General features: G+C 36.7%; 1 protein-coding gene and 1 pseudogene across 1 annotated transcript in view; both read left to right on the top strand.

The window, feature by feature from the left end:
• The window catches only part of PDCD10 (programmed cell death 10), a 47,423-nt gene that overhangs the window by 15,760 nt on the left and 8,679 nt on the right, over positions 1 to 22,984 (top strand). Inside the window, exons 2-5 of the mRNA XM_019643969.1 lie at positions 2,359 to 2,571; positions 11,793 to 11,846; positions 18,777 to 18,894; positions 20,972 to 21,098. Of these exons, the coding sequence (XP_019499514.1) occupies positions 2,476 to 2,571; positions 11,793 to 11,846; positions 18,777 to 18,894; positions 20,972 to 21,098 (395 nt within the window). The 5' untranslated portion in view covers positions 2,359 to 2,475. The remainder of the gene's footprint in view (positions 1 to 2,358; positions 2,572 to 11,792; positions 11,847 to 18,776; positions 18,895 to 20,971; positions 21,099 to 22,984) is intronic.
• On the top strand, positions 12,071 to 15,754 carry LOC109383475 (barrier-to-autointegration factor pseudogene; annotated as a pseudogene).

Raw genomic sequence — 22,984 nt, 5'->3', positions numbered from 1 at the left:
AGCCGCTCTTGGCAGCTCTTGGCAGCTCACGCCGGCTGCATGTCAGCCACTCATGGTAGCTTATGGCAGCCCACTGCAGCTTCACTGCAGCCTACGGCCATCACTGGCTACTTATGGCAGCCCAGCTCCAGGTTGAGCTGTTGTTCACCATCTTAGCTTTAGAGGGCACAGCGTCACTGGCCCCCATGTGGGATCCGAACTGGTGGCCCTGCTGCTCAGAGCTCGCGCTCCCAAGCCAACTCTTAACCAACACGCCACTCGGCCGACCCTATATAGTTAATATAAATCATAAATATCTTAAGTGAAAATTTCCTTACATGGTACAATATTACTTATTAAACACAATTAAGAAAAAAAATCAATGCCAGTATTTACAAAAGGTAGAAAATATTTGAGTAGGTTTTGTGTAGTAGATAGGTAGATGTCAGCAGGAATTCTGAAAGTGACTAGGTACTTTACTGAGCCCATCATCTCTTTCTGCCTTTATATATGCAGGAATATGCACATGTATTTGAAAGAGTAAAAGACAAAAATGATTCTGTTGAGCCTATTTTAGTGTTTCACCTTCTTTATATTTCACCTCCTTTTACTGCGATTCTTAAACTCTCTGTCATCAGCTCACTATATCAGCCCCTGCAGGGAGCTTCCTCCCCCATTATACTAGTATACAAGTGACACCATTCTTTGAGTGCTACTCTTGGCCTCCTCAAGGAATCAAATATAGAGGGTGTGAAAAAAATGTATACACGTTTTAAGAAAGGAATACACTGTGTTAATTGTAATACTCAATATGTACCGATAACAAAAGATGAATACAAGTCACGTTTGACTTCCGCAGTTACAAGACGTGCTCAAAGTGGTTACCGTCAGCCTCCAGACACTTCTGATTATGGCAAACTATTGCTTGAACATAGATAACATCTCTTAAAATGTGTATGCATTTTTTTGGCACCCTGATTGATTGATAGGTAGGTAGGTAGGTAGGTAGGTAGATAGATAGATAGATAGATATATTGTCGATGTTTGGGAGTATTTGAAACACTTGGTTTTTGTGTTGCCAGTGCTCTCAACCAGTTCTCCTATAGCAATATAGCACCCTGACTTCTCCCTGTGTGATGCTCACTATTCATTTTCCTTCTTTTCCTTCCACAGTCTAGCCTTGTTCACTGGTCTGCTTTTGGTACCAGGCCTAATACTGGATAGGTGATAAGTAAATGTTTATTAAATAAACAAATGACTTTTTTTGTCTGTCATCCAGTGAGACTGTTCTTTACTTAGGTTCTGTTGTTCACCCTGTCCTGCTGTTTCTCACTTGCTTTTTTCATTGCTATCAGTGCCTTCTTTTGCTATGTAAACTGAGCATACAGTAGCCATCATTTTCATTTTGACTAGTATCTTTGCATTTCAACCCCTTTGTTCCAAGTTTATAATGAAAAAGTATTCACAATTTATTTCTGAGTGAAAAAAGTATGTTACCAAATGATCTGTTAAGTAGTTAAATAGGCACAGCAGGGCCACAACTGATATTTACCTACTTCCTCTTATTATTCAGGTCCTATTGATTTCTTATAAAGAGAATAGGAGGGCCCTGAAGTTTTCCCTGGCTTCAGCTTCTGTTCCTTCATTCTATTCATAACGCTATGACCAAAGCAGTCTATTTAATGGTTTGATCAGGTAATGGTTTTCGTTTGCCCTAGGGAATAAAATTTAGCAATTGACCATTTTTTTTGTTGTTTTGTGAAGAAGTCACGGAGTGGATTTCAGCTCAGAAGTAGGGAACACTTTCCATGTTTAGAACTACCAGAAATGGGACCACACTGTTCAAGTAGGTTTTGAGTTACCTACCCTTTACTGGTCCGGATATGGAAGGATAGTAAGCAATTCTCAAATGGAATGGGTTATTGGAGATTTTTGAAGCTATAAGTACTTCAGGCCTTTGATTATATCTTTCAAACTGCTTAGGTCTTTCACAATCTGGCCCAGATAAATTTTAATAGGACCACATCTTACTCATTCCCCACTCTATCTTGCATGTAGTAGGTGCTAAACATACATTTATTCATGAATACATAACCTTTGGGTGTTTTACTTCTGGGTATTTTTTTATGTAGATGAGCTAAGCTTCTTTGTTTCCACTTCATACTTGATTTTCTGATGTGGGAGTATCAGATCTGCATTCTGAGTACCGGCATCAAGTCTTGGTCCTCTGCATGTGTGATCTTGGACAAGTGATTTGTTATCTCAGCCCCCTTTTTTATCTGCAGAATTAGAATGACAGTTACTGTAAAGTAAGTTATTATGGCATTTGTAGTTTCCCCTTAATATAATAAATCTCTGTTCTTTTTCCCCTTTAACCAGGTCAGTATATGTTTTGTGAGCTATTCTTTTATCACACACAAAAAAGAAGAAATACTGCAGTGAATGAAGATTCCTCTGCATTTTAGCACGGCTTTTTCTACTGTAGTTGGCTTTTGAATGAGGATGACAATGGAAGAGATGAAGAATGAAGCTGAGACCACTTCCATGGTTTCTATGCCCCTCTATGCAGTCATGTATCCTGTGTTTAATGAGGTAAGTCGGTAAATATTTTCTCATATAATCTCTGCAGTTCCTTAATGCCTACTTCATTTATTCATTTGTTTGCTTCTTCCTTCATATAACAAATACTTGTATAAATGAACTCCATCTATGTGTTAGGCAATATTCCAGGGCTGGACATAAAACAGTGGGGAAAAAACCCCAAATACATTACTCCCTCTCTGGAGGTTTCACTGTAGTGGGAGAGATAGACATTAAGCAAAAAAAATAGTAAAACTTTGGATTATGAGTAACTTGGTTTCCGAGTGTTCCACAAGACGAGCAAACATTTCTAATACATTTTAACGTGGTAAACAAGCAGTGTATTGCAATACGAGTAGTTCGTTTTTGGAACAAATTATGCTCGCAAACCAAGGTATTACTATAATTAGATAAATAAAAAATTGTGGTAAATGCTATGAAGTTAAAAAAATAACAGGTGGGAACTATTTTTGGGGTCAGGGCAGGCCTCACTAAAGAAGAGACATGCTAAGATCTGAAAAGGATAAACAAGGGTTAGACAGTTGAAGAGTTTGGGAGTAAGATAGCCAGAGAAGCAGACACAAAAATATCCTAATGCGTTCCAGTCAGTAGCGACAAATGTTTTTACTGATAAGTGGAAGATACAAGTGCTTTGTATTTAGAGACATGTGGTTGCTTTTTTTTATTAGAGGGATTTTTTTAGGACTTAATAATATCAATACATTTTTGGTTTTACTTTTAAATTAATATGCTAAGGTGTGTAAAGCTAGAAGTTCTTTAGGAATATAATTTAATCACTCTCGTTCTTTTATTGGTGAACTAAGGTCCTAATATGTGAAATTATTTTCCTGAAATTACTGAGGACTAAAATTTAGGACTCTAAATTTAGTGGCTTCAGGCTTTTTGTCTATTTAATTAGGGTTTTTGGTTGCTGTTTTACTAATCTAATTAATTATGAAGTTATCAACACCATTAACCTTATTGTTGCTACTGTAGCCTAGAAGCCCTCACCATTTCCAATAATTTTCATCTCTTTTTGTAAAATATTCACATGGCAGTAAGATTGTGGGTGTCAAAACTATTTCTCCTACATTATTAGGTTTAATAATAATGTATTTGTTGTATTTTATGGTATTTTGTCTTGAAGACCATAGAGAGTGATTCATCCTCTTCAACTTGAAATCCACAGACTTAGTTTCCATTTCAGACATATATTTTGGAACTTCAAACTGTATCAAATAGTGTTAGGTTCAGAAAATAAAGAGCGGCTTGGGTAAAATTTGTATCATAAAAAGTTGTAGAGGTAAGTGGCCCAGGACTAGTATTATGGCACAGAATTATCAGAAACTCGGGTTCCTATCTTCTGTTCCATCACCCTAGTGCTTGCCTTCCGTTATCAAGGCCACTTGAGCATGTGGGATGGCTGCTGAAGCTCCAGTTCTTATGGCCTAAGTTGTTTTCAGGAAGGGGCAAAAAAATGGAGCCAGGGAATGGGGTGTCATTTCCAGCTGATTGAGCTTTTTTAATAATCTTTTTGAAAGTCCTACACAAGACTTGCATTTGCATCTCACTGGCAAAAACTTAGTTTTATGACCATACCCAGCTGCAAAGGAGGTTGGGAAATTTAGAAGTTTTATTACTCAAGAGGAAGCAAGTAGGAGACACCTTTTGAAAAACCTGTTCCTAGTATAGCCATGATGGCATTGAAGACACTCTTTTAGGCCTGCGTACACCTATCTCTGGTAGTGGTAGCCAACGCTTAATTCCACTATTTTGTTGTAATACTTTACCCATTCATTGCAAGACTATAGTTAGAAACAAGTGCTTCAGTCCTGTTTACTTAATATTTACTAAATGCCAACCATTTATTTGCTGAGTATTCTGCTAGGGTCTGGAGATGCGGGGGGAAAAAGGCAACGTACCTCTTCTCAAGAATCGTAGAGAACAAAGATGTTTAAGGAAATAAATTAATTATCCTTATACCAGGTATGAGGTAAGAAGACAGTCATTGAAAGCTAGTGAGTAATCTATCCTGACGAGTCATGTTTGGATCTCTTGGGTACTTCAAGCACCATTATGACAGTGCCTCCCAGAGTTGCTTCGTCTTTTTATATCTGTAGGCTAACTCAATAGCTAACTTAATAGGCTATTGGGCCAAGTTGTTTGGGGCATATTCTCTATTTATCTGGTATTTTGAGTCTTTTCTTGAAGGGAGGTCAGTTACATTGCAGAGGTTCAGTTTGATCCTCTAGTTAATGAAGAGGAAGGAATGAGAAAAGTTTTTTTCCTAACAATTTGAGTGATCTTTTTCTACTTACGGAAAATTGATTTTATTTAAATCTTGACTTTGGAAAATAGTTATTTCGGATGTGGAATTCTGGTCAAATGAACTGTTTGGATTAATATTGATATACATTTTCTAATTTATTCACATGTAAGGGAAGTTAATTTGAAAGAAAAAGAAATGACTATGAATGGACTAGTAAATCTCTTCAAGAATTAAGGGCATTGATTCTGTCCAGATGACATCTGAAAACATGTGGATTAATGGGCCCAGAATTAGAACATGTTGCCAAATGATTTATAGTTGGTTCAGGAACTAATTGTTAGAAGCGAAATTTGAAAATGAAATGGCTGGATGTGGCAAACTGAGAGATACTACATCAAATTGTCAGGGTCTAATTCTCAAATTGAGCTTACTGATCTAACAATAAAATATCAAGCTTTTTAAAAATTATTTTTGTCATGTATTTAAAAAAGAATATTCAGAAATAAGAGGCTTTTAGGAATAGTATGATAGTAGGTTTCCTCATTGATAGAGATGAAATCTAGGGCTTGATTTACGAATGGAGTCAAATAATTATTGTGCTTTCAAATGTGTAGTGTTGGGTTAAAAAGAATAAAATACTAGCATTGTTCTCTGACATTCCAGCGTATTAATATAACACCTGACATAAGATACCTAATTAGTTAAACATTAATGTTTATTGTTCAAACATGGATTTTTTATAAATCTAGCAGGTAAATTAGTTTAGTTTGGTTCTGATTTTCTGGTTGTCCAATTAATCTTATAGAAAGTAGCATCACAGTAGGGATAAGCATTTTACTCTGAAGCTATATTATTTACTAAATTTTGTCCAAAGTGCATTGTAAAAGTTAAAAAGCTTATGCATTAGTGCAGTATCATTACATCCATAATAGTAACAGTGGAGGTCAAGAAGTCATCTTAGAGCCGGCCGAGTGGCTCAGTTGGTTAAGAGCTCGCTCAAGAGTTTGAGCTCTGAGCAACAGGGTCCCCGGTTTGATTCACGGCCCGAGCTGAGCTGCCGCTGAGCTGCCAACAGGTGGCAGGATGGCTCAGCTTAAAAAAAAAAAAAAAAAGACATCTTGTAGAACAGACTTTTTTTTTTTTTTTAATTGGGGGGATGGGAACAGCACTGGGGAATCGGGGGGAAGGGGAACAGACAAGTTGCTGTCCTTTTGTTCTTCAGTCTAGTTGTGGAGGACGTTGCTTCACTGGCCCAAGTTGGCACCATCATTGCGCTCTTCCTGGGTGAGGCAGATCAGTCGCCGGCTTCTGGACGGCCGCTCACAGCGGCTGCTGGCTGCTCACGCTGGCTGCTGGCTACACACGGTAGCCCATGGCAACCCACTGCCACAGGGGCTGCAGCCTACGACGGTGACTCACGGCAGCCCAGCTCCAGGTTGAGCTGTTATTCAGCATCTTATCTGTAGAGGGCAGTGTCACTGCCCCTCATCTGTGGGATCCGAACTGGGGCCCTCTGGTGTCCCAAGCCAGTTCTTAACCATCGCGCCACTCGGCCGGCCCTAGAACAGATTTTTAGATAGTATCCTTACACTTGAGGAATTTTTAGTACTCCAGCTCACAAGGCAAAGTTATTTATGGCATTCTGGGAGTTTGATGCTGGCTAAACTTAATGAAGCATTGCCAAGACAGCCGAAAGAGGAGGCTTCTTTTTTTAATAAGCTGCTCTAGAGTTCAGAGTCCAAGTATACTGCATGTGTTGTAAATGTACTGTGAAATAGGTCTCCTGGTTGCATTATGGAATGAGTTTATAGAAAACTCATGCCGAGTGTTAGACCAGGTTCTCATGTACTGTATTATTTTTTACTAGTTCTTTATATTGGGTTGTCGAAAAAGTCATGACACATTTTTGCAATGAATAACAGAAAAAATACATCATGACTTTTCCAACAACCCAATATATGGAGAAGGAGATCTGTATGATTCAGTTCTTCATTCTAGGAAAATATATACCATGTGTCTTCTTTTCCTGTGACTTTTTGGAGGAATTGTTTTAAAGTAAAATATAGTTTGTGAAGAATTACGTATTGTATTTTGAGACAGACATAACAATTTTGCAACCAAATATAAATTTTAGGTCTCCAAAGGTTTATATGCTTGTTTATTAATAAAGCACACAAAATGGTACTTCTGAATACGTATTTAGTATCATTCTGTTCAGAAGCATGAGAAGCAGCTATCTCTGCTCTCAGCAGAATATGCAATTCATAATTTTTCCCAATAAGCAAATGAATTTTGGGAAAACTTCTCCAATTTTAACTACCCATCCCATTTTTTTGTTTGTTTTGTTTTTTGTTGTTTTTTTTTTTAGTGAAAAAAAAAATCTAACCCAAATTTTGAGAATAATAAACATACTTATCCACAGTGAAGGCATGAGTTTCACCTGCAATTCCACATTCCAGAAGGGATTAATATTTACCTTTGGAACAGGCTGCATAATCTTGTCTTAGTTCCCTTATCTGTAAAATGAAGCTAAACAGTAATTCTCACAACTCTGAAATAAATGAGTTAATATATTGTAATGCTTAGAATATACCAGACATGTGATGTTAGCTGTTACTATTGAGGAGTCGTCCACATAATTTCTGACGAAATTGTGATCATACCCTAGAGTTTTGCAAACTTGTAGGCAGTGTTTTAATGGAATATTTTTATACTAATTAGATGACTCTGTTTACCTTTTTTGCCGGACAACGTGACTGCCCCAGGAACTGAATGTTTTAGAAACATTTATTGAACTTAATATGTATTTAATATGTACGAACTTATATAAACTTATATGAACTTAATGTGAACTTAATCTGTAATGCAGATGATTGCATTTCCTTCCTCTTTGGCCGCACAAAAGTTAATAGGTAGCCTCTTGATTCCATCTACTTACTGTTCTGGCATTTTTAGTTTTTGACCTGACTCACCTTATTCTCATTTGAATCATAAGAGAGGTGTATGTGGAGTTTTTATTGTGACTTGGCCCAGTTTAATTCCTTTCAAGGAATAGGGTCAGTAATCTTTGGGGGGGGTGTGGGGGGCAGGGGTAAGAAGAGAAGGAAAATATATGTCAGCCTGGGAAATCATGTTTGATTTTGAGGAAGCAAGATTTGTAGACAGTTCAGAACCAACTAACCTAATTATTTTGAACTTAAAAAAAGACTTTCAAAAGATTTTATGTAAGACTTTAAAAGTTGAGCAAATGGTTAAATGGATTTTTTTTTTTTTTTAAGAAACTGGCTTGATACTAAAAAACGATAAGAATGAACTGAGGGAGCAAATAATAAATGAGTCCTCTGTGGATTCAAAAATATGTGTAAGCTTTTAAAATATTTTTATAAATGAACCAGAGAGTCAAATTTGACAAGTTTGCAATTAACAGTAACTGCTCTCAAAAGCTATGAAGAGTAAGTTTCAGGAGGAAGTCACAAAACTGAGTGAGCAGGACGTGCGGCTGGGTTGAGACCTACTATTAGGCTCCCTATCGTTTCCCTCCAAATGGACTTCAGCAGGCACATTTCCTTCTCTTTTAGGTTAGCAGAGATGTTGTGTACCCTTTTTTCTCTGATTTTCTTTTTTTACTTTTACCGATAACTTGGAAGTCCTATAAGGCAGAGGCCTAAGGAGTACCTCTCCTTGTCCCAGTATCTATTAATGCAAGATGTAATTATATGTTTCCTCTGCCTTCTTTGGACTCAAAATAGTGTATTCACTTCACTATCAAGTACTACTAAAAAATGAATGCATTGGCTCTTTAAAGATTCCCCATCCAAGGAATGTTATCCCAAAAGCTAAAATAATAATAATACTGGGTTCATTAGTATAAAAGTATTGGAAACAAAATGGAAATTTTTTTTTTGTTGTAAACCTACATAAAATTATTATGCACCATATTACAACTCTGAAGAAACCCATAAATGGGAGAACTGTCAAGAAAGATGAGTTTAGGACCGGCCGAGTGGCGTGTTGGTAAAGAGCTGGCTTGGGACGCCAGAGGGCCCCGGTTCGGATCCCACATATGAGGGCCAGTGACACTGCCCTCCACAGCTAAGATGCTGAACAACAGCTCAACCTAGAGCTGGGCTGCCATTGGCTACCGTGTGTAGCCAGCAGCCGCAGTGAGCAGCTGTCCAGAAGCCGGCGACTGATCTGCCTCGCTCAGGAAGAGCGCAATGATGGTGCCAACTTGGGCCAGTGAAGCAACGTCCTCCACAGCTAGACTGAAGAACAAAAGGACAGCAGCTTGTCTTCCCCTTCCCCCAGTTCCCCAGCACTGTTCCCATCCCCCAATCCCCCAATAAAAATCTTAAAAAAAAAAAAAAGAAAGATGAGTTTAAGAAGCCACACTCTTCAAGGACCAGTTCAAACCTCGTCCTCATAAAGACTTCCTTTCTACTTCAGCTGACAGTGGTTCCATTAGCTCTGTTTCTTTGCCTTTCTCACCCTGACTTCCTTACATATGGTAGAAACTCAGGAATTCGTTGGTTCATAAGTAGTTGAAGAGATCCAGTGATAGGGTAGACTCCAGACTAGAAAGGGTGAGTACAGGGAGGCAGAGTAGCATTGGTGGCTTGTACATGGGTTTTGGAGCGAGACAGTTCTGGTGTGAATCCTGTCTCTGTACTTACTAGCTATTTAACCTTTGCATAAATTTATGCAAACTGAATTTCTTTTGCTGTAAAATGGAGATGATGATAGCTAGGTACAGATTTATTTTGAGAATCTGTAATCCTCAAAAATACTCTACATAATAAAGTTTATGATAGGTGCTTAGTAAATGGTAGCTGTTACTAGAATATTACCAGAACCAGATATTCTCATGAAAGGTACTGGTAGAAAGAATAGGATTTTGTTATGAAATCACGTATCACAAATGAGAGGCCTAAAATAGAAGCACATTTTAATAGGGAAGATAAAAATGCATCCTGCTACCTATACAGGCTTTTATTATAGATTCAGGAACATATGAGCAATAAAGCCTAGTGGGCTTACCACAAGATGCGAGGGTGTGTGATGCATCCCAGAGTGACTCCCAGCAGAGTTCTGGTGAAGCACTTCACAGCTCACAGATTTGACTTAGTATGTTGATGTCTGACCTTCCCCTTTCTTGTTTAAGGTACACATACATAAACTTCATCAAGAGCTCTAAAATTATCTTGGCTAAAATTTGAGTTCTTCACTGACTTTCTGGGCCTTTTTCTTGTCTTCACCCTTTTACATATTAGGGCACTACAGAATGAGTTATACTGATAATTGAAGGCACACATCTGACTCAGACCTTTAACTTGTTGAAAGAGATCAGAGGGTGGTGTAAACCCAAATAAGGAAATGAGTTCCTATAAGGGTGGGAATATTCATCTTGTCTGTCTATCTCTGCCTCCCTTGCACAAGAACTTGAGATCAGAAGAGCTGTATTATTATTTTAATCTTCAGTAATATTCATTAAATTGAAATGAATTCTGTGGAAGAAGAAAATGTTTTATTTTGGGAAACACACCTTTATTAATTTTATGAAGTTGCTTTTTTGCTGTATTTGTCTATCTGGTCCCGTTGAGTCTTTTTACCTACTAAGGCAGTGTTAGATATTACAAGGTTTGTATTATAGAAGCCAAGTTAAATACTAAATCAAATGGTCCATTGTTTATTTTTAGAGATAAATTATTTATCTTGGCATATTTTGTTGCTGTTGCCTGTGCTTAAGGTAAACAACTCGTAAGGAGATAGAGTCCTTGGCATTTCTGTCCTGTTTAGAAAATAAATTGATATAAAGTGTTGGAGATTCCTTAGACCTGTGTGTATGTGTTGTTTATAAAGGAAAACATATTTTTATTGCCTTAAGGGATTGAAAGGAATCATCATTGCATAATGGGATGTATGTTTGTAGGGCTTTTGTAGAAATTTTCTACTTGCATAATGATCTATATAGGTTATATATAATCATACTTTTGAACATTTAATATCTCAAATAACAAATACATACATTGAGTTTTTTAATTGGCCTAATCCTTAGGGACTAAAGAAATCTAGATTTAATTGAGGCTAGTTATTTTAAGTCCAGCAGTAAATTCTTCAACAAATGAGGTGTTTTTTTGTTGTTTTTTTTTCCAATAAAATTGTATGCCTTTTTTGGCTCACTGAAAAATGAATTATATAGTGTCTCATAAGGTCATTTATGTTTCAAAATTATAAACCTTATCTATTTAATATAAAAATTAAAAGCATTTGGATTGAACTTTTGATTCAATATTTTAGGTAACCATTTTTTAATCCTGATAAAATAGAGGACAGACATAAGCATCTCTGAAATCTGGAGGATCCACAGTCTTTAATTTGAGTATCAAACAAACCTTTTATCAGCACTATTTGCTAATTAATAAAATAGACTAATCTCAGCTTAATCCCTCGCTGAGGGGATTGAAAAGCAATTATAAAAATGAGTAAGATAGTTAAATACCTTAAATAATACATGTTTCCTTTGTGTTAGTCATTTTATATTCAACACACACACATACACACACACAGAGAGACACTTTGCCATGTATTTGCAACAGAGCATTGAGAGTTAATCTCTAACCTTCCTCATTTTCAATAATGCAAGTAAATATGTTTTTTTATGGACATATTATTTTGTATTCTGTGCTTATCTAAAAATATTCCACTAGAGTGTTTCTTATTTTAAAAAAGGAATAAATAAAGAATATACATACATACTGATATATATACCTTAATGTTTCATGGTTCCTATAAAAATTTTAAATAGCCTGTCTATTTGAAGAATTATGGTGACTTAGAATCATTAGCAGGTATTTTTGTTAATTGAATGATGGGTGTATCAATGTGATCACTATAGAATGCAATACCAGAAATGTTGCTTTTTCTAAGAAAATATATTAATAATGATTTAAAATTTTTATTGCAGCTAGAACGAGTAAATCTCTCTGCAGCTCAGACACTGAGAGCAGCTTTCATTAAGGTAAGGCACAAATAATTTATGATGATTATATTAAAATGTATGTTATATATAAATCTAAATACCATCTGATAATTGCCAGTTTATTTCCTTTTAGAGAAAACCCTTTCACCTATCTTGTGCCCATTTTAGTGTGCTCTGGAAAGCTTAAAACACTTCTGAAAAGTGAGTTGCAGCATATGCTTTTTCCTTAATGTTCATCTTTTTGTTTTTGAAGCTGACTTTGGAATGTTCTCTCTTTAGCTTTTTATATTTTTTGTATTCTTTTTTGTTTGACTTGTTAAAAACTTTTGTAAAATTACAACTCAAAAAGATTTTCTTCATATTGTTTAATGATAGAACGTAGGACAATGTTTTGGAGTGGGAAAATAAGACATCTGTGTACATCAGGTTAAAGCCATTTTGAGAATATACAGCTAAGTCACTCAATGAATTTTTTTATTGTCTCTAGACCTGAGGTGTTCAATGGATAATCACTAGCCACATGTTGCTGTTGAGCATGTAAAATATGGGTAGTTCAAATTGAGTTGTGCTCCAAATGTAAAATACACACCAGATTTTAAAGACAGTATTAGAAAGTAAAGTAACTCAGCAATAGGTATTTTATATTGATTGAATGTTGAAATGATAATATATTTTATGTACTCTTAACTTAATTACACATGTTTTTTACTTCTTTAATGGGGCTACTAGAAAATTTAAAATTACATGGGCTTGTATTCGTTTCTTGCATTATGTTTCTATTGAATGGCCCTACTCTACATATTGGGTGCATTCTTTCATATATTGGGTGGTTGGAAAAGTGATGACGCATTTTTGTAACGAAAAACATAGAAAAAATACGTCATGACTTTTCTGACAACCCAATAAAACATTATCCGCTCCCCCACCCCTCTCAAATACATATCAGGGTGCCCAAAACTTTAATTTTTATTTACTTTTTGTGTGTTTGTTCCCATCAATAGCTAAAACAACTTATAGTTCAGATAAAGTATTTTAATGTTTAAATCTATAGCTGAGTTTTATTGGCATTGAAACTAAATCGATCCAGCTTGATTTTTATGGCAAAGATTAGTTTATAGATACCACCCTCTAACTGGTAGCATAGATAGTATCAGTAGACATCTCTCTTATCTCACAACAAGAAATTACAGTGTATATGTTATATTAGAACTATTTTGATGTGTTTAGTACTCTAAAATGTAGTGCCTGTATACACATACATACTAACTTCTTTAAAATACATCCTGCCAAATCATTGGGTTAATGAAGAGAATCAACCAAGCAATACCATCATCGGTTTGTTTTATTTTTTTCTTTACTTCTTTGAGTGTCAGAGTGGTTTGGAATGGTATGTTTGGCCATTAGGGAGGCATGATGGAGGCTGTTTCAAGCATCTTTGTGACCAAAGGAAAGAAAGAAAAATGGTGTGTTTCACTATGTAGTATTGATAAGGCAAAAGTCAGTTTTTTAGATTCCCTTGTACAAGAACAGAGAGAGAATTCTCCTGTGTCCCTGATAAATAAGACCCTATCTGAAGTGGTAGTTAATATACTCAGTGACATTCATAAGAGATAAAATAATGAATTTCATGAAGCCTTTTCTTGTAATATCCTTCCATATAAACTGATGTTTTAACACAAGTACAATTAAAAAGCAAACAATGTATTTAAGTATGTGACTATGGTAGATCTGGTTTGACACATGGGAAAATTTTGCTGTCTGTGGCCCTTGTTTCTTAATTGGAGACATTAGTTTTGCATTGTATTCTTAATTATATTTGATTTGTTAAATTTCAAATGAAATTAAAGGAGGGCATGCATTAGAAAGATAAAGATTTTTGTGTTTTTTAAACTATAACTTATTTGAAAATCCTCTTGCAGCCATATATTTATATGCATATTTCCAGTTCTTGGTCCACAACAACAGTGATATTTATCAAGCTCTATTATCTATTTTTGTTACTTAGAAAAAAAGGATTAAAATAGTTTTTCAAGGTAAAATAATATTAATGAATATTATCTTAAGATAATGATCCTGCTTCTGATTCATCCCCCTCTGGGAGGTTCTGATGGGTTGTGCTGTTGAGAATCATTGATTCACATGAGTGCGTATTACTGCCCTTGGAGATAGTTTTCTCTCACAGTTGGATTCTTCATAAAAATTTGACACCCACAGAGTTTGAGGGTTTTATTCTGGGGGAAAATCTAGAGGTATAGATAAAGTCTCTGATTTAAAGGTGGATCAGGCTAGTGGCTTGAGGTATCGGCGGGAGCAGCTGGGCGGCAGGAGTAGCCGTTACAGGAGTTGCCGATTAATCCTGATCAAGATGACAACCTCCCAAAAGCTCCGAGACTTTGTGGCAGAGCCCATGGAGGAAAAACCAATGGGGAGCCTGGCTGGGATTGGTGAAATCCTGGGCAAGAAGCTGGAGGAAAGGGGCTTTGACAAGGCCTATGTGGTCCTTGGCCAGTTTCTGGTGCTAAAGAAAGGTGAAAAGCTCTTCTGGGAATGGCTAAAGGACACATGTGGCGCCAACGCCAAGCAGTCCCGGGACTGCTTCGGGTGCCTTCGAGAGTGGTGCAACGCCTTTTTGTGATGCTCTCTGGGGAGCCCCCAATCTCTAGCCCCAGCCTTGAGTCTCCAGAGTTTGCAGCCGAGTGGGGGCTCCTCCACAGTCCTCTAAAAAGGATTGATGCCTACTCAACCTCCAGTGCCCTCCAAGGTCTTCAGGGAGTTCTCTCCTCTCACCATTTCAACTTTTTTGGAATTCTGCCTCTTGCATGCATCTCCCTTCTCTTTCCCTTGCCAATTTCATGTCAATGATTACCAGCTTTTCTGAGTGGATTCCTGGCCCCTTCCTTTACCCCCACCTTAATCTCTGGTCTGTTTTATGCCATTTGGCTTCTCTTTTGGCAGGACAGTCATTGTCCTTATAAAGTTTTTTAAATCAATAAAGTTAGTGGCCTTTCAAAAAAAAATAATAGGTAGATCTGCTTATTTTGTCAGAGTCATTGGGTAAATTTAAGGTTGTTAAAATTAAAAAAAAAAAATCTCAACACTGCATCCAGAAGATACTAAGACGCCTGTTCTCAAACTGTGCTGAGGCGCCCTGGGGCCCCACAGCAATCTCGGGGGTGTCATGAGATATTTTAAAATATTAAAGAAACATGGTGATACTCAAGATCTGGTTGACACGGAACTGCTATCTTGAGGTAGTTTGCAGTTTCAACATATTTGATTGGGCTACATTCCTTTCAATGATGTCATCTTTGTTAGCTGGACTTTTGGCCATTGCTGTGATAAAAAATAAATACCACAGGAAGATCTGTGTACAACAGGAAATGAGGGTGGAAAGTTCCAATCTAATTCCAACGTTTGAGAAAATGGGCAGTGCCCAACAGGTGCACAGATCTCTTTAATAAATAATCATGGTTATTTAAGAATGAAATAAAACTTTTCTTTCAATTTGTGTATTTTTTTAAGGCTACAGAATTGTTACGACATAAGTACTTATTAAATTGTTTGAACCTAACTACTTAATACGCAGCACTGTTAGGTTATTTCTTTTGGCACTAAGAACACTGAAATCATAAAATTAGGGATCTCTGTGAGGTTTCTGTTATACTCCAGCTTTGGCATTTTGGGGCTCCAAACCAACTTGGTATTAAAAACTTTGTTCTCAGGCTTTCAGCATCTAATTGTCTCAGCACCGTATTATAACTTAATCAGAGAGAGATTGTTTTCTGCTCACATCATCTGGAAGTACATAGAGAATGCTTTCTTGCTTCCTAAGATAATGTGTTATGTATATAGATTTAATTCTACTTAGGACAGATAAAGCATTTATCAAATACTGGCTTATTTAAATAATGTACTGTATGTACTTTTGTGGCAGTTCACAAAATTAATAAAGTTTACACTATCTTAAGCCATATTTATATAGTTTTTCAGCATGGACTTCTTTTTTTTTTTAAGCTGAGCCATCCTGCCACCTGTTGGCAGCTCAGCTCAGGCCGGCAATTGAACCGCTATTGCTCAGAGCTCAAACTCTTGAGCAAGCTCTTAACCAACTGAGCACTTGGCTGGCCCTATATAGTTTTTCTTTTAAAGGCAACTCTTGTTTTTTAGTTGGTTTGTTTGTTTTTAAGAGTCTAAAATATATTCATGGAAGGAAAAATCAAAACAGATTATATAATGGTCCCCCTTATTTGCAGTTTCGCTTTAGTTATTATCTGTGGTTAACCACAATTTGAAAATATTAAATGGAAAATTCCAGAAATAGACAATTCATAAGTTTTTAAATTTTGTGCCATTCTGAGTAGTGTGATGAGATCTCACGCCGCCCTGCTCCATCCCACCTGGGACATGAATCATCCGTTTGTCCAGTGTATTAACACTATGTGTGCTCCTCGCCTGTTAGTCACTCAGTAGCCATCTCAGTTATCAAATCAACTGCCACAGTGTCGCAGTGCTTGTGTTTAAGTCACCCTACTTTTACTTAATAATGAACCCAACGCTCAAGAATAGTGATGCTGGCAATCAGGCTATGCCAAAGAGAATCCGAGAAGTGCTTCTTCTAAGTGAAAAGGTGAAAGTTTTCAACTAATAAGGAAGGAAAAATAATCGTATGCTGAGGTTGCTAAGATCTACGGTAAGTACAAATCTTTTGTTCATGAAATTGCAAAGAGTGAAAAAGAAATTTGTGCAAGTTTGCTGTCACACTTTATACTGCAAAAGTTACGGCCACAGCAGATGATAAGTGTTCAGTTAAGATAGAAAGTCATTAAATTTGTGGGTAGAATACATGAACAGAAAGATCCAAATGGTGACAAAAACATGTTGCGCCAGAAAGCACTGAGCCTATATGAAGACATCAGCAAAGGATCTCCTGCAACAGGTGACACGAAGCCATTTACTGCAAGTAAGGGATGCTTACAATATTTTGAGAGAGAGAACACATTCACATAACTTTTATTAAAGCGTATTTTTATAATTGTTCTATTTTATTAGGTCTCTTACTGTGCCTAATTTATAAATTGAACTTTATCATAGATACGTATGTATAGGGAAAAACAGTATGGACAGCTCCCAACTTACAATGGTTTGACCTAACAGTTTTTTGACTTACGAAGGTGTTAAAGCAGTGTGCATTCAGTAGAAACCGTATTTGGGATTTTGAACTTTTGATCGTTTCCTGGGCTGGCGGTATGCCGTATGATACCCCTGTGATTCTGGGCAGTGGCAGCATGCCACAGCTCCCAGTCGTACACTCGATTGTGACAGTAAACGACCTGTACTCTGCAGTATACTGTGTTGCCAGCTTGTTTTGAATATTGTGTTCTGAGCATGTTTAAGATAGGCTCGGCTAAGCTATGAAGTTCAATTGGTTAGATGTATAAATGTATAAATAGATGTATTTTGATGTGATATTATCAGTTTACGATAGGCTTAGAGGGACATAACCCCATTCATTGTAAGCTGAGGAGCATCTGTATATATAGGGATTGGCACTATCCAAGGTTACAGGAACCCACTTGCGGGTGTTGGAATATATCCCCTGCAGATAAGGGGGAATTACTGTTAAAGGCAATGGAAATTCAGTAGGACACATTTTATTGTTATTAATCATCTATCAAAAGGATTTTCCTGTCAATGGAATTGTAATAGATATGTATGATAGGGGTGGGGAGTTGTCACTTGGAGGGGTAAAAAGTATAACTATTGCACTGTGTTGTACACCTGAAACTAATTAAAATTAAATAAAAAAGATTTCCCTGAATAGCATTTGACAATAGTTAATATGATCTCAGGATTGAGATAAATGTGTGTGCTTTCTTTTCCGATTTCATTCTACAACTTTTTTGTTTTTGATACTGAAATCTATTGAGAAACAAGATGTTATAATGGAAAGAGCAATAAGAACAGAAGAAAGCTGGATCTGCAGTGATATCAGAATGGAATTGAGAAGGCAGAGGTTAAATGTGCTTGATGCATAAGAAAACAAATAGATTGCCATCTGACTGAGATCATTAAGTTGTTTCAATTTTCTATTTAATATCGGCAAAAAAGATAGAAAATCATCAGCATAATGATTAAAATTGGCAGATATCCTAAAAGAAACAAACTTAGAGTGTGATTATAAAATTTAAAAAATAATAAAATGGGACAAAATTACTGGGGAAAACCAAAATCTTCAAAATTAATTTTGTTAAGCTGAGAACTCTATACTTAGTCTTGAACTGACTAGAAGGTTTTAGTGCCCTAGAGAGTAACAGAGCCAATGTAAACTCATTAGTGAAACAAGCTCAAGAGGTACTAAAAGGATTACTGATGTTCTGAAAACTAGTGAAAGGGATATTCTTGCTACAAAAATAGAATAGAAAGTGCAAATCATTGTGTGGGAAAGTATTTAAGGGATTATATAACTTCAATAAAACTTGGAAGAAATTCTGTTTTTTTGTTGTTTGTTTTTCCTGACATTCCGCTAATTTTAATGCAAAGAATCTACAAAATACTGGTGAGAAGTGTAGTTGCTTGATTCTGAAGTTGAAAGATTAGCTAATGAAAAAAAGCTAAAAATCTTTGGTATATTTAAACTACTGAAAAGAGTAATGGATGGATTACCAAAATACATATAATGTTTATTTCTATCCTGTTATTAGTTTGATTGCAGGACAGTGTAAAGGAGAAGTAAAAAATATTAGGTACTTTATGTTCAAATGTAAAATGGGACCATGGCTGTCATAAGAAGGTACTGATACACAAGCTTTAATAAAACATAAGTGAATGCCATCCTCACACTTGCTTTACAAAGATTTCTGTTCTTACAATTTGATCAGTCTAAATTTCCAACAGATTGTAAACAATTAAGTTTTGTTTTGAAATTCTGATTTAGTCTATATTTCAAAACTAGCTTTCTCTTTCTTATAGGCTGAAAAAGAAAACCCAGGACTCACACAAGACATCATTATGAAAATTTTAGAGAAAAAAAGCGTAGAAGTTAACTTCACGGAGTCCCTTCTTCGAATGGCAGCTGATGATGTAGAAGGTAATCAGAAAGACTAGTTTTCTTACAGTTGTTGAAAAGCACTTCTTCCAGATCTTAATTATTGGGCAAAAGGATCTGCCTCCACCTCTTTCCCCTCCCGCTCTTCTTTTTCCTTATTATTATTATTGCAAGGATAGTGGGGAAAAAACTATAGAAAATAGAAAAGTAGTGCTGGCTTTTTGTTTGATATTTGTCAGATTTAATTACTGACGTAAAGTTTATGCTGCACACTTTAACTTTTTTTCCCTATTAATGTGTTTGATGACTTGTAGTTTTGTCAAAAGGTAAGCTCTATGGAGTGGTTATTTAATTTTGTGTTGACCGTAAGCAAACAGAAGTTTGAAAGTAATGAGTTTTTTGTTTTGTTAACTTTAGCGTGTTTTTTTCAAGCACAGATTTGAGAGAACACTAATAATTCTTTCTGCTTCTTTCTCATTTTTTGCTTTTTAAAATAATTAGAAATGGGTTTCACTTAAATTTAGTGGCTGTTTTTCCCCCTATTTGGGAGAATATAGAGGTAGAATTAATTTCCCATATTTATTAAAGGATAAAAATAAATAAATATTTTAACTGATTCCATAACTTAAAGGAAGTCCTCATCATTATTCTAGACTTAAGCATGCCCAGCCTGTTAAGCCAGGCCATATTGATTGGTAGGTAGAGTTGTAATGTTTCCAGGTCTGCAATGACTCTGGTAGTAACCTTTTTGCCTCTGCCAGGTCTGATTTAACTCCCTTTCCAAAACTGCTATTCTATGATGCCAGCCCTTGTGTTGGATTTATGATGGTGATTTTGTTTTTAAGTGAGATTAAAATGTGCTGAAGATTTTAGTAGGTTGTTTGGGGGTTTGATATAATGATCCATTGTATATTCAGTCTAGAGCAGGGGTTGGCAAACTGCAGCTCGCAAGCCACATGCGGCTCTTTGGGTACGTTCCGTCTCAAAAGTTTGCCAACCCCTGGACGAGCGAATCCTGTCCCTCACAACAATTTAATAATTATTCGAAAGCCATAAATATATTTTTACATAATCACCATTATGTGAATAATATCCTTTAAAAATTTTATAAATGAAACTGATAGTTTTATTTTCATTTTCAGTTTTACTTCAGAGCCACATGTACGTACCCAAAGAACCGCATGTGGCTCACGAACAGCAGTTTGCTGACGCCTGGCAGCTCTTCTGTCTCAAAAGTTTGCCAACCACTTGGTCTAGAGATTTTTATGAAATTCGTCTTCCCCAGTGGCAGATGTATATTGCCATCGTATTCGTTACAAATGTCATTACTTACTTGAAGGCTTCAGAGGCCTGATAAATTTGATTGACTCCCTTTGAATTTTATTTATTTATTTATTTTAAGATTTCATGGGCTTTCCATTTACCCCAAATTGAAAATATAGTCTTCCATCTTCTGCTTTTTACTTGGTAGGGGCCCTGTTATTATTATTATTATTATTATTATTTTTAAAGATTTTTATTGGGAAATTGGGGGGATGGGAACAGTGCTGGGGAATTGGGGAAAGGGGAACAGACAAGCTGCTGTGGTTTCGTTCCTCAGTCTAGCTGTGGAGGACGTCGCTTCACTGGCCCAAGTTGGCACCATCATTGCGCTCTTCTCTGGCGTGGCAGATCAGTCGCCGGCCTCTGGACGGCCGCCCACCGCGGCTGCCGGCCGCCCACGCCGGCCGCTGGCCACATACTGTAGCCCATGGCAACCCACCGCCACAGGGGCCGCAGCCTACGCCGTCGCCGGCGACTCATGGCAGCCCAGCTCCAGGTTGAGCCGTCGTTCAGCATCTTAGCTGTGGAGGGCAGTGTCACTGGCCCTCACATGTGGGATCCGAACCGGGGCCCTCTGGCATCCCAAGCGAGTTCTTAACCATCGCGCCACTCGGCCGGCCCGGGGCCCTGTTATTATTACCGAACTAAGTTGATCTCTAAGAAATTCTGCTTCGTAACCCATCTTTCCTAATTATCTGGCTTCCCCACCCCACCCCTTTGACCAACGTTGGGAATTCTTAGACTTGAATTTCATAGCAGTTACATGATGCTCTTTATTATGTATCTATTTTATCAGAGTATATGATTGAACGACCAGAGCCAGAATTCCAGGACCTAAATGAAAAGGCACGAGCACTTAAACAGATTCTCAGTAAGATACCAGATGAGATCAATGACAGAGTGAGGTTTCTGCAGACAATCAAGTAAGAAACTTTTTGTTCTTCTTTTCTCAGAAGTACTTCAGAGGAACCGGTCATTCTAGATATTTTATTTTGGTATTAATTTGAAATAAAATATTTGGAATTTTTAGATGATACCTTGTAATTAACTTCTAAGTTGTAGCATTTGGCTTCAGAATACAGTAACTTCTTTTTAAATGTTAATTATAAAACGGTGAATGAGATGTACATAAAAAATGGAAAAATGTAAATGTCATATTAAAGTGAATAGAGAAGTTGGATAAATTATAAAGACTGATAACAAAGGATACCGATATTGTTTTTATTTCAGAAATGACACAGGTCATTAGGATAAGTATGTACTCTTTGTGATTCGCATTTTCTAATACTGACCTAGTTGTGAAGCTCCAAATCCTTTCCTTTGGGATATAGGTTTAAAAATACTAAAAATATGAGTGGGGCCAGGAAGCTGACATCGAGAAAGGTCATCCTAGAGGAATGGTTCTCAAACCAAGAGCACCCTCCTCAGGGATGAGAGGAAATGAGGTGGAAACTGCGATCATAATTTCTAAATGAGTATTTTTAAACTAAAGAATTTGATCATTTTCTTAAGCCTTGATGGATAGAAAACAAAGAAATCTGGGAATAGTTGTAGTGGCACTATTAACACAACCTTTTGGTAAAACCTCAAGTGGAAATTGCTAGAAAGGAAAAATTTAGCATAGTTCTTTTTTCTGGAAGAGGTTTCATCATATATCATGTTTTTAAAGAACTTAGTGAGGCTTATTTAGAATAAATAGTAACACTCATTTCTCAGAAGTAGTATTCTTTGTAATTCACATTGCAAAATGCTATTTTAGTTAGCTTGGACACCTCTTTTGAGTGATATAGTAGGAGAAGTATGTCCCATTTAGGAAAAGAATGATTTGTGACGGGTACCCAACCCAGCTATCAAGGAGTGACCCTCCTCTCTTTGGTCCTCTAATTGAGGACCAGAAAGGACGGTAAAGGCTTCATTGAGTAGCCAAAGTCTAGGCGATGGGGCAGACTCTAAGGTAAATATTTTACCTTTATTGAAAATCCCCAACTCCCTTTAACTATTTTTAATATGTGAAGAAGGAAGACAGTCAACTGTGTATGGATTTTTATTTTTAGTTTGGTATATAAAGTAAACATTTTTGGCCATTAAAAGGACAAATTGTCAGTGATGTCAAACTCAGTTGTAAACAATTGATTTCTAGAATTTCAGATAATTGTTTTAATTTGTTTTGGTGATCTATATTTCTATGAAGATTTGACATTTTTAAAATAATATTTTCAGCAAATTTTGCTTCAGGTCATTAAAATAGAGATAGAGGTTTACAGAATCAATGTTATCTTAACAATAATATTAATCACTTATATAGAACTTATGTGCTAAGCGCTTTTCAAAGTACTTTAGATATGTGCATATTAACTTACGCCCTGTAACAGATGAGGAAATTGAGGCATAATAAATTAAGTAACTTTCCTAAGATCTGGTAAGTTGGTAGAGCTTGGTTTGAACCCAAGCCAACTGACTTCAGAGTCTTCTCTGCTGCTTCCCATAGATCATAATGTTGATCCAATCTGGTAATTGACAAAAAAAAAGTTTCTGCTCTTTGGAAGAGTGTGGTAAAGGATGTCTTATATAGAATGCCAGTAGGTAAGAGGGAGAACAGTTTTTTGGTTGAAGCTGGGGTAGAAAAGATTGGCTCAGAGCTCTCAACCTGCTACTTTGGTTCCCTCTCTCCCCTCGAGTGAGTCCATGAAGCATCTCTGCTTAAGCCAGTATGGCTCTAGAGCAGCGGTTCTCAACCTGTGGGTCGCGACCCCTTTGGGGGTCGAACGACCCTTTCACAGGGGTCGCCTAAGACCATCGGAAAACAAAA

This window comes from Hipposideros armiger, unplaced genomic scaffold (assembly GCF_001890085.2).
Source record: "Hipposideros armiger isolate ML-2016 unplaced genomic scaffold, ASM189008v1 scaffold_83, whole genome shotgun sequence".
In the NCBI taxonomy this organism is placed as follows: Eukaryota; Metazoa; Chordata; class Mammalia; order Chiroptera; family Hipposideridae; genus Hipposideros; species Hipposideros armiger.
Note: the sequence above shows the minus strand (reverse complement) of the source record. Positions and strands in the feature narration are given on the sequence as shown.